The 15,615-nt window shown below is 46.8% G+C and overlaps 1 protein-coding gene across 1 annotated transcript; it reads right to left on the bottom strand.

The window, feature by feature from the left end:
• Positions 1 to 4,438: 4,438 nt before the first annotated feature.
• s1pr3a (sphingosine-1-phosphate receptor 3a) lies at positions 4,439 to 7,909 on the bottom strand. Its single transcript, XM_040185106.2, has 2 exons — positions 7,666 to 7,909; positions 4,439 to 6,784 (listed from the first exon to the last, which is right to left on the bottom strand). The coding sequence occupies exon 2, from the start codon at positions 6,660 to 6,662 to the stop codon at positions 5,469 to 5,471; it is 1,194 nt and encodes a 397-aa protein (XP_040041040.2). The 5' UTR covers positions 6,663 to 6,784; positions 7,666 to 7,909; the 3' UTR covers positions 4,439 to 5,468.
• Between the last annotated feature and the right edge of the window lie 7,706 nt (positions 7,910 to 15,615).

Below are 15,615 nucleotides of genomic sequence, written 5' to 3'. Positions count from 1 at the left end.
TCCCTATTGGGGGGGGGGGGTGAGGGAGGGAGGGAGGGAGGGAGGGAGGGGAGGAGACGCTGCCTGGCTGTACTTTCCCAATGAGACTCCAAACAAGTGTGTGTGTGTGTGTGTGTGTGAGGGAGACGGTGACATGGAGCGGGGGGGGGTGTGCTGTAGTCACATCTTTCAAACAAGCCTCCCTGGGGAGGGATATGAATATTAACGACAGTGCGGCATGTAAAAATCAAACAAATCTCTCACTGTTATTTCTCTGGCTTTTGTGCAGCGCTTACCTGGTGTCTGCTCTCTTTCTTTGTCAGACTTTCCCCTTGGCTAGTTTCTAGTTTCTAGTAGACTGAAGGATAAATACCATAAAGCGCTATTGTTGTACCACACATTGTCTAGTTTGGAACAAAGTCCTCCCACCGTTACCATGATTGTGGTGTGTATAGATCGTCTAATATGTGTGTATGTGTGTGTGTGTGAGTGCAGCTGTCACATGACGATGTGTGTAATGTCAGATCCGGGGAGGCCCGGCGTTTGCGTCGTGACGGCAGCTGTTAATCCATCAGACACGCTCGGAGGAATGAACACCTGTGATCGACACAGAGCCAGAGTGCGTGTTGGGAAACTGCACAACATGCACGCACGCAGGCCTTTGCCTGAAATTGTTTTGTTGACGAGTTTGATACCGTTTTCACAGGTGATATTGTGACATGGTGGTATTAAAAGTGTACTACGTGATAGAGAGGGGGGGGGGGCACATTCCATTCAGCTGCTTCAGATTCAGGGTGTTTTTCACGTCGGATCGTTTGAGTAGAATGAATGAAGAAGCAACCAAAACAATTCAAATTACATTATAGAAATAAGTCATTAACCATTTTAACTCGCAAAAAGACACTTAGATATTAAATGGTTTCTATAAAACGTATTTAATGCGATTTTGCACATAACTATTCCAAAATACATTTGGCTGTCAGGAAGAAGGTCAAAGGTCAGATAAAATAGAACATTTCACGGGGTCTCCATCATTTTGCCACTTCACCTACAAAACTACAACTTGTGAGAAACACACGTGTTGATAATCCTTATTATTGCTGACTGGTATGATTTAAGTTGATTTAAGTTGTCCGATGCTCTCGCGTGGGTCTCACGCTCTGAGTGTACGTGCTCCTCACTCATCCCCGATCCCCCACGCCATAATCCCACCAGTTGCAGCGTGGGGGAAACAGACCGGGGGTCAGTTGTGTGAGCAGGTGTGTGCACGCAGACCCCCCCTCGCGTCCGCCAAAGGAGCGCAATCACAGGGGGGTTTGGAGAGGAAGCAGCTGCCGTTTTGGGGAATTTGGAGGTGGGGGTGGGGGGGGGGGGGGCATTGACTTTGTAAGCGTTTGCCTATCCAACTCTGCCACCTATCTGTTATGGATTGACGGCAATGGAAGGCCTTTATTTCAATCAGATGAGCCTGTGTGCCGTGTAATTAAAGCTAAATTGCCCTCGCTAAATTGAAATGGCCTCCTGCCCTTTTCGGCGCATGTTAGCGTTTGTGAACGTGGCTGCGAGCGAGCCGCCAGCTCGGCTGACGCCACGTGGCGAACCGCGTGGATGCAGCAGAAGTTCGTGTTGGTTGCGGCTTCTCGGGTTAGAAGCGGATTTTCCTGTTGAATGTGTTCGGGTCTGAGGCTAAAGAAAAAAAATCCCAAAGAACAAAAATGTAGAAGGAGATGTATCACTATTTTTTCAACATTTAATCAAAGAGATTAATTAAACAAATGTAGCAGCCATACGAGGCACACATGGGCTCATGAGCCCTATCTAACTATACGTCATAGAATCGATTTGTCTTTGCTTCAGGAGAATGACGACAATGAGAACTTTTTTTTATTTTATTTTTTATTTACTCTGGTATTGCTTCTGAAATTCAACCGGGCTGCTTGATCCTCACTGCAGGAGATTAATGGCAGCGGGGTGTTGCGGGGGATCCCGGGAGGAGTGTCCACCAATCCAAGTCCCCGGCTAGATCCTTCAGATATCCTCCCACAAAGTGACCTTTGCCTTCGCCCCCCTCGCCCCCTCGCCCCCCCCAACCAGGTTCTTCCCAGCTGCTCCCCGGGATGAAGCCCTCTGATCCCGGGGAGCTTTATCGCCAAAGTCTTCCTGGGTCTTCACTTGTGTTTCGCTACTGTGGAGGTGAAGGTAGGGGAGGAGGAGAATCATCACGCGCCACAGGACTGGTGTGCGTGGGCCTCCTCTGGTGTCGCCGCTCTCTCCGCCCTTCACGCTGCTTTTGGGAAAGGGGGACTTGAGAGAATGGGAGAAGTGTTTCATACTGGCACATTCAGTGGCTCAGGCCAGATGGAGTCTTTGTTCTTCCTCTCAAAAACCCACACGGATGCACACACACACACACACACGCGCCTGCATGCATGCATGCCCACTTCCTCGCCACACAGCGGCATAAAGCCGGGATCATGACGGCGGGGGGTGGTGTGATTCTCTTGTCCCGTGTCGTGTTCACGTTAGTCATGTGCAAAGAGGCATTGTGCACAGAGAATGACACAAATCCACCACGTCTAAATCCTCAAAGAAGACCGGTGACGGCTATTTAGTTAACGTGATTTATTAAGGTGTTTGACCCAGTTGGCACATCCAATAAAGGCTGTTTGTTTCTGGTGTTTAGAACGAAGGGAATCCGTCATGTGCCGGAATTTGAGGACATGGAAAGGATTTAAAATAAAAAGGAATTTGTAAATCTCTGCTGAACACGTTTGAGCTGCGCTGTTTTAAAGACGATTAAAGTGAAATCAGAGGATGAGCACAATTGGGATGGTTGGGGTTTTTCCAGCTTATCCTCATTGTGTGACTTTTTTCCCTTTTTTATGATTGATATTTCAAACCTGAATCCTTTTTTGCCATGATTGTGTGTCCAAGGGGCTTAAAACGTTGTCCAGTATTGAATGAAAACGCTGACGCCACTAAACAATCATTCAGTTCCTCCCCGTCAATACACTTGAAAAACATCAAAGTTACACTTTTTAATAATCAACTATACAGACTGTTTTTAGGGGGGGTTCTTTTGTTGTAATGTCTTGTTTTTTAACATAAAGATTTTTTTTGACCATTATTTCCTCCTCAATTGTATTTCTAAATGGTCAGTTTAAGGGAGTTGGATCCATATTTTTAAACAACAGTCAGTCGAGGGGTTCCTGGAAGGTTTTTCCAAAAAGGACTATCACGTTTTAAGGAATGCATTTCCATGTCAGACAAGCTCTTCAATTATATAATTGGAAAAACAAGAAAAAATGTTTGGCAATCAGCTGTCACACCTCATTTATTAGCAGCTCCTACTTCTTCTGATGCTTAAACCGAAACGATGCCGCCGTCCTTTTGTGGAGTAAATCAACACTTCCAGTTAGACAAGAACGGTTTGAATGAAGAAAAGCAGCAGAAGGAGGGATTCTCTCAAATGACACTGGAGCTCAACAGTTTTTGTCATTTTCCTATGTTCCAGGTGGCGTAAAGGCCACCGTCATTCGCGGCTAAATCACGGAGGAGCGAGTGACATTTAAGCTGAAAAGTGCGCTGCTGGTTCCCCCCCCGCCCTCGCTGTCTTTCTCCATCATATCTGGATGTGCAGAGCAGAGACGCGTCCTTGAGCCCAGGTGGGGCTGAAATGCCAGTCTGTCAGCCCGTGTCTTGTCTTCGCTGTGCAATACGGTACGAACAACCAACTGTGCTGCAACCAGCCAATCATATCTCTTCATGTCAAAGTAACACTCACTGCTGCGGCTTCGTTGCCATGAAGACAAACACGTGATTTGAGCATCTGGACAGCAAAGCTGTTTCTACATGATCATTTGTTACAGTTCACAACATTAACAGCCAGAGCCTTTCCACAACGCCGCGTCAGAAACTGTTATATGTCACATATTAACACTGTTTAAACTTTGATGTTACCAAACATATTAATTGTTATCTTATTCATTTGAACAGAGATGGGAGGTTTTTTCACAGTAGGAAACGTTTCAAGGTCCGAATTATGCAGTATATCTTTCATGGCTAATAGCTTCCTGACCTCGCCCAATATCAAGGGTTCCTCTGCATTATTCATCCCCGGCTGACCCGGGTCCACCTACGAATGGCAACGAGTGATCATCAATCAGCTTCCCATTAGAATATCTAATAATAGCCGCAGGTTAAATCTCCTGACATTCCTCTTCTGTCGGGATAACGTCTGCTAAACTGACAAATCAAAGCATTCATGCATTCATATTTATATTTATGCATTCATGTGTGTGTGACGGGTTCTTGTGTGACTATGGACTGATGCACCGTGCAGACAAAACGTCTGGTTTTCCTGTAAATGCACCCCTAACAATGTCCTCAGAGGACCGACACAGAGACAGAGGGGCTGGAAGAAAATGCAATATCAAAACATGACACGTGGGAAAAAAACTCATAAAAGGCAATAGGATTTTATTCAATTTGCTATATGATGGTATCGGGCACTACACCACCCTAGACAGAAATGTAATTTGCAGTCTACCGCCGTTAAATAGCGCACATCCAGCACTCTCATTCGCTAGTGGTTAGTTGAAGTGTGCGAGTGGTTTCCTTCGTCCAGCTTAAGCCGACACAGTCGAGCGTGGACCGACGAGACAAGAGCCAGTCGTGCTTATGTAGAACCGAGCCTCTTTTATCCCACAGTGGCCTCTGTGCAGATGGTGAACTCCACTGATTTTGACAGTCCTTTTTTGTTCCTGAAGCACCACTGCGAGGACAATCTTTACACCTTTGCCCACAAGTGGTAAGAATGTAGTAGAATAAATGTTTCTGTCGTTTTTATTTTATCCACAACTTTTCTATTTCTGGTGTGTAATGTGATTCACAGCCTCGGGAGGCCGCAAGTCTGAGAAACCAACTTTTGGTCTTTTACTCTCACAGTGCATCTCAAATCACGACAAAAATCAATAATTAAGTCCTAGTACCGTGGTGTTTTCTATTCACACAAACTATTTTAACCAGCTATACCAATATCATTAGGATGGCAAATGTTTTCACAGAAAATAAAGTTTACCAAGTCAATTTGTGACGCATGCATATAGCACAAGCAAAAAAAAGCGCTTAATCTCCATTATTTCTAATGACACAATAAAATAAACCCATCTACAGATACAACCCTGTTAATGTTAAATATATGCTATTGTTTAAAGCATTACCAAGTCTACTTTTAGACCTGAATTAATTCAATTTGGGGTTTGTTTGAATCCATTTCTATGAAATTGTCCATTGTCTGTCCACTGGACTTTTATGAATAAAAGTGTTTGTAAATAGTGGCTTTAAGTGTTCTTTCATCTGCATCAGTATCGACATCGTCCAAACCCACACTGGCCGTAGTGCATAAACAAAAAGTGTCTGTCAGCAGGAGCGTGTCAGTTCCGCGTCTACTCCCGTGGGACCGCAAAGCCCCGTCGAGCCGCCGCCGCTCAGAACTTGCCGAGGGTCGGCAGCGCCCCCGCCTTCACCAGCACGGCCGAGAGGAGGTGCGCGGGCCCGGCGGGAAGGGCCGCGCCAGTGGCTGAGGGGTCTCCGTGCTTGTTGTCGGCGCTGATGGCCGCGGGGACCTTCCCCCTGTTCAGCGTGGACTTGCCGCCCCCGCTGCCGCCCCCCGCGCTGGTCTTGCTGTTCTCCACCGTGGGGATGACCGTTCCCAGGTTGGGGTTGCCCGCCGCGGCCGTCCCGGTTTGCTCCAGGCCGCCCTGGCAGCAGCACAGCAGCCTGAAGAAGGCCGCCCTCATCTCCCTGCTCGACAGCGTGTAGATCAGAGGGTTGAGGGCCGAGTTGAGGACCGCCAGGGCTATGAACCAGTCCACCTGGTAGAGCACGGGGCACCGGTCTGGGCTGCAGCCGACATCCAGCAACAGGAGGACGAAGAGCGGCGTCCAGCACATGACAAACAATCCCAGAACGATCACCACCGTCCGCAGCAAGGCCAGCGAGCGCTCCGAAGGCCGGCTGCTCACCCTGCGGCCGCTGGAGGTGACCAGGCGGTAAATCCGGATGTAGAGGATGATGATGGCCACCAGCAGGGCGCTGAACACGCTGATGCAGAAGGCCACGTAACTCTTGGCGTAGAGCGGGAGCACCGTGGAGCAGGAGGCCATGTTGTCCAGGCAGTTCCAGCCCATGCTGGGCAGGGCGCTGAGCAGCACCGACACGAGCCAGCAGGCCGCCAGCAGCCCGAGAAGCCTCCCCCGACCCGCCGCCTCGCACGGACGCAAGCGCACCATGGTCATGTGCCTCTCGATCCCGATGGCCAGGAGGCTGAAGGTGGACGCGCTGAGGGCCACGAACATGCTCCCTTCTCTGGCCAGCCACTGCGCCGGCGTCAGGAAGTAGGTGTTGCTCCCCGAGGTGAAGATGTTGACCACGTAGGCCACGCCGGCCAGCAGGTCCGACAGCGCCAGGTTCCCAATGAGGAAGTACATGCGACTGTGGAAGCGCTTGTTCCTCCAGAGAGTGAGCAGCACCGTGACGTTCTCCAGGACGATGAGCACGCAGATGAAGAGCAGCAGCGCCGTCTTGCAGGCGCCGCCGCCGCGAGACTTGTCCCACTTTCCTGAGTGGTTGTAGTGGCTGACGATGACGGCGTTCATCCCATCCTTCAGTTGGTTCGCCATCCTGCGCGTCTCGACTGGCCTTCCTCGGTCACGCAGCAGGGGGCGCCACAGCACCGGACACAGCAGAGGGAGGTCTGCTCAGCTGGGCCGCGTCAGAACTGGCATCATGGAGCTCGAAGGACCTGTTAACGGATCAAATTCTTAAAAGTTATGTACAACATAATTTTGCTAAATATGTGTAGAGAAGAAAAATAGACTAGATTAAATAATTTATTAGTCCCAAAGCAGGGAAACGCACAGGATAGAAAGAAAAGGGCAAAAGTGCAAATAATGTATAAATAAGCAATAATTAAACCGAAATATGAAACATTAATCCACAATGACGTAAATGAAATGTTCTATAAATAGACATAACTATAAGTGTTATTGCACAGTGCTTATATTGCACAGATGTTTGTGTGTTTGTGGTCTTGTGTGTAGTGTTTAACTCTAATTCATGATAATTTAATAACTGAGATTGTGTCCTGGCCAAGATCGGAAATGACATCTAAAACAATAAAAGATAGACACATAAAGATATTGATGAAATAAATAACACAAGAAGTAGCAGCTTTAGGGGGCTACACCTTAACAACAAACAGCCTCGTCGGTTCCTTCTATTCATAAATCACGAGCCATGATTGTTATAACGTCAGGTGAAATGTACTGTGACTCGTAAATAAACCTTTAAAAGGTAAAAGGTGCCATGAAGAATCATTGAGGTAGGCTACATTTAATTATGATTTCAGGTGGACAAGCCTCGCAAAATGTAGCAGATTGTGTGAAACCCAAATTAATAACTAAAAAATGTCCAATTAAAACAAAAACTATGTCTCTATTGAGCTCAAATAGAATTTTGGGGCACGTTTCGTTTTCACCTCATTTAAATTGAAACGTCACGTTTACTGATGGAGGTCTGAGCGACTTCCAGGTTTTTGGAAAAGAAGTCAAAAGGTGTGATCGTTTGCGAACTTGACCTGGAGTAAACTTAGAATAAAGTATTCTTCATGTACGGTGTCGTTACCTGTCGGAGTTACTGCTCATCCAAACATCCCGGTGGTCCAGATGTGAACTTATTATTCGGAAACCGTTTCTCTCTCCCGCGTGACTGCGACGTCAAGAAGTCAAAAGTTCATCTTTATTTTTCTCTCCCTTCCACGAATAAAAGTATTCGCCTCCAAACATCCACTTTCTGTTGTGTCCCAAACTTAATCATCGTCCCGTCCTCCTCTCGCGCTGCGACTCCCTCCAGTTTGGACCGTCTCGCGCTCCTCGCACCCCCCCCCCCCCCCCCCCCCCCCCGCCCCTGCCCCGCCCCCCGCTCCGGGTGGGCGGGGTCAACCTTTCCATTCGGTCAGTGGAGAGGTCGGAGCCTCACGTGTATCCTTCTGCCAGATGCAAACATGTTGTGCAGATGGGTCACTTTGTGTTCATAACAAGCAGCCTGAGCCGGATTGATTGATTGATTTGATTGATTTCGTCTTCAGGTGTCGTTTGAAGGGTTTTCCTTTTTGTCTGAGAGCAGCAGACTGTTTCTGACAACAACCCCCTAATTTGTCTGTGTCATAGAATTGCTGTGCTTACATGTGACGCATGTGGCCGTGTGTTGCCTCAAGGCCTTGTGTGCAAAATGAAGTTGTGTCATCCTCTATAGTGGATTACACATTTCCAGGGTTGATGATAATGATTATTTTTTCTTTTAACGAGCACTGATTGTTAAATAACTGACTTGTGTGATTATTTGCGTTTCTGCGAATGCTGCCTCTTCCCGGACCGGCCGAGAAATTGCAACCCGTTTCATATCTGCAATTTGATGACTCATTGTTTTGCATGTTCCAGTAAAAGATTACTGGACCCCTTTGCTCCTTCGGAGTGTGAGATAGGTCAGACCTCTCCCATTGGAGCCAGTAAGGGATCAGATGGATCGAGTCACACTTCTCCTTTTTAGGCCATTTCTTAAGTGTTATTCAGTAAAAAATGTATTGCTCACAAGAAGAAAACAAGGTTCTGGGAGGCTGAATGATCGCCATACAGAACACGGGGTTAAAGTACAGAGTGGGTTGGGTCATGAGATCAGAGGCTGTTAGCAACACCACAAGTGTGATGTTCGGTGGCCGTGTGTAATGAGCAGTAACTGGTGGACAAAGAGTGAACTGTCCAAAAAATGACGCTTTTATTGATTGCCTCCCGATGGCTCTCAACATGGCGACGCCTGCGCTAGTGGCGCTAATCGGCAAATACGACAAAAAAACAAAAGGAGGTGCTCACGTGAAATAAAAGGACGCGCGGCCTCCCCAGCTTACTCGGTGAAGCAATGGGAGGGCGACTTCATCAGCGGCGTGTCCCTGTGGGTAAAAATGGGGCTTTTTCTACAGCAACTTCCTGCCGCGGTGTCAATCGACGAGCCACCTGACGGGTTAAAACACAATGGCGAGACCGCAGCTTAACGTGGGTGGTATTGAGCATTCTGAGGACCAAGTCCCCTTCAGCGCCCCCCCCCCCCGTCCTCTGGATCCGTTATGTGTTTAAAAAACGGATCGCACATTCTCATCTATTCCCCGAAGCTATTATTCTAACCACTGAATGTTGAAATGGGTGGGAAACGGAAGGGTAGCGTCTTCTCATCGTTTATGCTATGCATTTGTACGGTTTTCCACTGGCTTCGTGCACCGTGATTCTTACAGCCGGCCGGCCTGTGAGATTGAGAAAGCCAGACAGACAATGGAAGAGGGGTCAAAAGAAGTCCGGCCAGGAGCAGAGCAGCTCCAGAAGCTCCGAGGGAAAGTTTCAGAAAACGGGGAGAAGGGCGACGGAGCAGGAGAGAAATGAGGCGGAGTCAATTTGTAGGAACACAACGAAGTTACGTAACAAATTTAAGTACCGTAGTTATGTTGCAAATTTAACATCCTAATGTATATGTCCTATAAAGCTTATGTTGAGAGAGATGTCTCAAATCTTGAGAGTAGCTGTTAATTAACCTTTATGGTGCTTTTGTTTTAACAACCTTTGCGTCTGAGATAAAGTGATACTGATTTCTGCTTGAGGACATAAAAAAATATATATTTTAGAGGAATGTTGACTGCAGACATCTGATGCCTACATTGATTCAACCCAAGGTGATGCCAAAGTAAGGTGACCATCCATATCTGATAGCATGGTTTCAATTGTCTCTAAAATAGCATATTGTGGCTGTGACGGGCCGCTCGGTTTTTCTTTTTTGTGTCATCTTTGCTTCCTTTTTTTTTTAAGCCGTTGATCTTTTCTGTTTGTTGTTTTCGTGCTCCGTTTTTGATCCATTGGGGCGGAACAGGCCATAAAATTTGAGGCTGTGATGGAAGACGGGGCACGCTAACAATGGCCGCCGGCATAAAAAATGTTGATAATAAGAAAGCTAGATGTAAGAGACCTGCGAGAGCAGGAGACTAAGGAGCGGCAGCTGACACCGTCCTCCCCCCCTCCCCCTCCTACCGCTATCACTGCTTGTGTGAGCTCACACGCAGCCTGGCCCTCTCGCTCATGTCAGCCCAGGCATTGCAGATTAATGAATGACCCCCAGAGCTGTTGACTTTACCCTGAGCAGCAAGAGATGTACAGGCACTCTGACAACCCATTTATAACCCTATGAAAATACCCCTTGGCTCTGTGTTGTTGCACGCTGGATGCAGACTTCCTGGATGTTTGCTGCTGTGGTGGAAAGAGGAAATGTTGCTACAGGTCATTAGACCGTCAAAAAAAGAAAAGGCCTTGTCACCAAGTGCTGTAAAAGTTTGTTCTTTCTGCAGCTCTCTCTGTGTGTACATGTGCAGGGGCATTGTGGGTCAGGGCACACTGACGTGGATCCGCTGGTGAGGTAGACGGTGGGGAATGTAAATTGTGGTGGGAACCAAGTGGAAGCTGCAGCGGTGGAAAAGCGAGGCCTCCTCGGGCCGTCGACCCAGCGCCCTCCACTCCTGCAGTTTACCCAACACCCACTGGAGAAGAACCTTCAAGACTTCTAGGAGAATGTTTGCTCAGTTCAATGAGTTCCTGCCGCCTTTCAATAGGACGCAGATACAGACACACAGTTGATAAACAGCATGTAGTTTGGCTCAATATGATTTATTGAGGGGAGATAGGAGACATGTTTATGACACTAAGTGAACAACAACTGTCCCTCACTCTTAAGTCTTGATTCTAGTGAGCACCATGCAACAGGAATGAGTTTTAAATTTAGGCCCTGAAACATTTCAAGGAGTAAAAACATTTGATGAGCCAGATATGTTGTTGTTTCAGAGCGACCCAAACGGATAGCAGAGTGCCTTAAGGTGGTACGAAAAGGGCAAACAAACACATTAACAACCCTGCATGCAGTTGGTCTTGCATGCATGAAAAAGAAACAAAGAAAAGCATCGTTTGAATCCAACAATCAATCAGATCCATTCATATCATTAAAGGGGCAAAGATTTAAGTCCTTGAAGAACACGGCACCCGTCTCCGTTTCTACACTGCTCTGATATATAAATACAGTTCTACACAATTCTACAGGACATCACAACAAAATAAACAACATAATCACTATCTTGAAGACCATCACATCTTTCCTTGCATGCAGCAGAGGGGGGTACCTCTCATTCGGAGGTGGTGAGTAGAACTCTGTGGGCAGATAGTGTATCTGGAGCGGTGGTGCTGCTGGTGGGTTATCAGTGGAGGTCTGAGGTCTTTAAGGGCCCAAGGTGACTGCTTGTCTGAGAAACAGCCTTGCTGGTTCTTTTAGATAACCTCTTTTTTATCTGCATCCAGCTCAGAATAGCAACATCAAAGGGTGCACGGATAGAAGGATGAACGGATGGATGGGAGACAGAGATGTACAATGTATTTGTGAGGTAAATTGGCCATTTCGTTAAAGGTTCTGTGCAGAATTTTTATGTTTTTATTCTCCCTCAATCTTTATTTTTTTACACGTGTAACTCAAAGACATTTCAATTTCTTTAGCAGTTGTCATGCAGGTGGAAAAAAGAAATGATCAGTAATGAAGAGGATGAACATGACACCTTTATACTGTATCTTTCAAACAAAGTCTAGAAGTACTGAATGAATAGTCTGGTTTCTCAGCATCAAAACACACAAAAATTTGCTTTGTAATTTTGGAATCATTAGAAATCAGACAGGAAGGTCGTATCACTCACGCTGCCATTCTGGTGACCTTCATATATATTAAGACATAGTGAACAACATTAATTACTTGTCTTCAAAATGTCTTCATATCTGAATTCTCTTCATCATGACTCATCTTCAAAACGTTAAGATATCTCACACAATAAAACTGGTCCTTTTTGAAGTAAATGTCTTCATGGCTTTTATTTTCTTTACAATCAAGGGCCTCAAACCCGAAATAGACTTTAGATAAAAAATAGACCGCCTTTGGTGTGCCAAAACATATAAAAAATAACTTTGACCTCAGTCATGTCAACAATCCTGCCCGTTTTTTCTCAGAACTCCTTCTACGACGTCTGGGAAAGTTCGAGAGGGACTCCTGTGCGTGTGCACGTTGGCGAATGCAATGGAAATGTATTTTTTTTGTAGAAGCCGTGGGCATGATGCATATCTTCTCCCATTCACATTTTGGGGGTTGTGTGATCCTCTCAAATTCACCCCAGACGGCCTCGGGGAGGAAAACATGCATCCTTTACATGCAGGAAATATGCAAAGTATTTGTGGAAGTTTGTCTGTCTGCGTTTGTCTGTCGTCTGACAAAAAAAGAAAAGGGTCAACGGGTCGTGTCCCTTGAGACGAGGACTAATGGTCACACGTTCCACATGTTCAACTGACCCCCAAAACTTAAAGCATCTACCAGCCCCAACACCCACTTTAACCATTATGTCAAAGCGCACATACCCCCCCCGGTTACCCCTCCCCAAACCCCACATCCTCATCTTACCAGAAAAAATGCGTCGGGAGCCTGAGAAAGAAATAACCTACTGACCGAGGCAGACCAGACTCTCCAAATACCATCAGTACAGATTTAGAATCAAAAGACAGTGTCTGTGTGGCACGAAGTCACGAGTTTTACCAGATATATGGGTTTCATATCAGGCGTTTCGCATCATCATTAACGCGCGTCTCTTTTCCCAACTTGTAATATGCAGACAAGCGCGTTTAAACGTTGCATTTTAAAACTGTGAATTCAGACAAAACCAGATAAAAAGTCCAGATAAAATATTATAGTTTGTGGTGTGAAGTTTCATACAAAGAAGTTACTCACTGGACACAAACAACAGTCTGACTGGTGGAAGTCATACATGTTCCTTCATGTTCATACGGTCATTACAGTGATGTGGAATCCCAAACAACAAGCAAACAATGCACAGCAATAACACATAAAATACACTTAAAAATTGGTGAGCTGCACACACGCCAGAAACATTTGTTTGTTTTGTTTGACATTTTTGCAGTTATTTTAGTTACTATGTTTAAGTAGTAACTTAAACATAGTACTAAGTAGTAGTAATAGTAACTTAGTAGTTACTATGCCCGGCCACTTAAACAACATAATGTTTCTAAACGGTGATTTTGCCCGGATTTAACCACACATAATGATTTAGGGAAAATTAGTTGGCAATGAGTAAGTGGTGAACTTTAGATGTGCTGGCTGCTGGTGTTGTTTCCTTTGGACTGAGCTGTGCTAGTTAATGGACCACTCTCCTAATTCCAGTGCTAAACTGTGCTAACTGGCTTCCGGCTGTAGCCTCATCTTCGCCGTTCAAACGTGAGAGTTTTCAACCAGCTTTCCCAACTCTCGCCAAAAAGCAAATCAAGGTATTTCCCAAAAGCTCAAACAATTTGCTGATGCGCCTTTTGTTTTGTAACTGCTCCGGTGTTGGCGTAACGAGGGTGCGCGTTGGATGTTTCCGAGGTATTTTCCCAGCGCGTGACCTCGCCGCGGTGGCCGTGTGAAACGAATGGCGTAGGCCGTGTTGTGAATGAATCACTGTGTGAATGGTCAATCGGTCACAGCCGCTCGCTGACGGTGGCCTGCGAGGGCCTCTGTGACGCGGCGGCGTCCAACAAAAAGAAAAGGCTCGATAGAGATCTGCAGCGGCGGTAAAGGCCGCCGTGGTGACCGCTGAGCCAGCAACAACAATAAGACAGGCCAGCCGTCGGGTTGCGGGCGCCCTAAAGCTCCCCGGCTCCAGGGACACGCTGGACAAAATAATGGCTAAAAAACATACACTTCACATTTCATCAGACCAGGCCGCTGTGACGGCTTAGGGCCCAGCCGACCAAGAACACCCAGCAATATGTTCAGAAATGACAAAAACAATTTGTTGAAGTGGTTCGTTGGATGTTTGATGCAAAACTAACTTGTAACCCGAGCATTCCTTGTGTTTATAAGGGAGCTGTGTTGCATTTACGTCCCGAGGGCCAGAACTCTCTGCCGGATTGGACCACAACAGGTCCAGTCCCGCCCACTGGATGACTTCAGTAACAGCAGCAGGACCTAAGCAGAATACAAAGTCACAGATCGCACGTGCGTACGTACAGGCTATGCTAACATGCTACAGGCTATGCTAACAGCTCAATCTGACGCTTTTGTCAGACCCTTTTAGCGTCACGTTACGCCCTGTGTATCCAAGCGCACAGTTGCAGTGAACAAAACCGTTAAATTTGGTTTACACATCGGGACTGAGCTTTAAAATAATTGTAGAATTAGTATAACGTGAACAACTTAATGTAATGGAAGAAACCTCACAAACATTTCTAATGTAACTTAAAATATAGCTCAACATCAGAGTTAAACGCACCACGCCCCAAATGAGAAGCCAGTGTGCACGGAGCGCTCGCGCAGTCTTCAGGGCTCACGGAGTCACAACCATCACAAACACGCGAGAACTTTGCGAGAACAACTCAGAACACAGAAGATAAAATAACTGTCGGCGAGTTGAAAAGAAACTGTAGTTTGCTTTTAGTCGACGCCGAGAGCTCAGCGGGACATCTCCGTCTTTCCAACATCCCTTTGGTAGAAGGATTGTTCGTTAAAGGAGCAATACACGTCATTCAGAGCATCTATGCAGGAGCAAACAAGTTGCCGTGCTACCTGAGCAGCGAATGCATGTCGTGCTCCCCTCTGTGTGTGTTGTTACCCAAGCTCCTCCTTGCTTTGTTGACATAGCCGTGCCAGCGGAGCGTGCTTTTTAAGCGCAAGGTTCGTTGCATGTGAGCGCGGCCCAACTGGTCGGCTCATGGCCGCCGCTCTCATCCGATGGCTTCAGCCCCCGTGAGCTCTTTCTACTAAGCAGACTGCAGACCGACTCAGAGCATCTGCTGGGCGTGTGTCAACACACACGCTGTGGTCCACCTGTTTTATTTATAAGTCCAACGCATGACCGTCCGGCACACGGCTGCAGTCTCCTCCGCCCCACATCCAAACCAGCCACCCCACATCTGTCCTCCTGTTCCTGTCAGTGTGCTGCAGCCGGAGGGGGGAAGGGGGGGGGGGTCCAACGGCGGCATGCTTCAACCGGGGAATGAGAAAAGATGACTGAGGTGGTCATGCTCTGTTTGTTGATGGGGGGGGGGGGGGAGGGATGTGGTGTGAGAATAAACGAACGGTGGAACCAACGATGGCGTGTCTGTTTAAGGTTTATGAGCTCTTTGTATAAACACCAAATGTTCAACGGCTTTCTGAGATCATCCTTTTTCCAACAGTTTGGCCTTAACATCTTTCCGGCAGAGGTAAAGTAAATCTCAGTACGCAAACTCATGCAGCTGTAACCTCGCCAACAAACCAACACAACCCAACCACCAACACGGGGAAGTTATCATATGGCTCATAAGCCTTAACAAGCCACAACCGATGCCCAAAAACTATTCTGACACACACAACAAAGGTCAAGTTCTGAATATTGTCTTTGAAATATTTTGACATGCCACGTCTGGCAAAGGAGATCGTATCGTGTGCATTTAGCTTTGTGGTATCGCTTGGTATTCCTGCTGC

Source organism: Gasterosteus aculeatus, chromosome 8 (assembly GCF_964276395.1).
Source record: "Gasterosteus aculeatus chromosome 8, fGasAcu3.hap1.1, whole genome shotgun sequence".
NCBI lineage: Eukaryota > Metazoa > Chordata > Actinopteri > Perciformes > Gasterosteidae > Gasterosteus > Gasterosteus aculeatus.
This window is presented reverse-complemented; position numbering and strand designations above follow the sequence as displayed.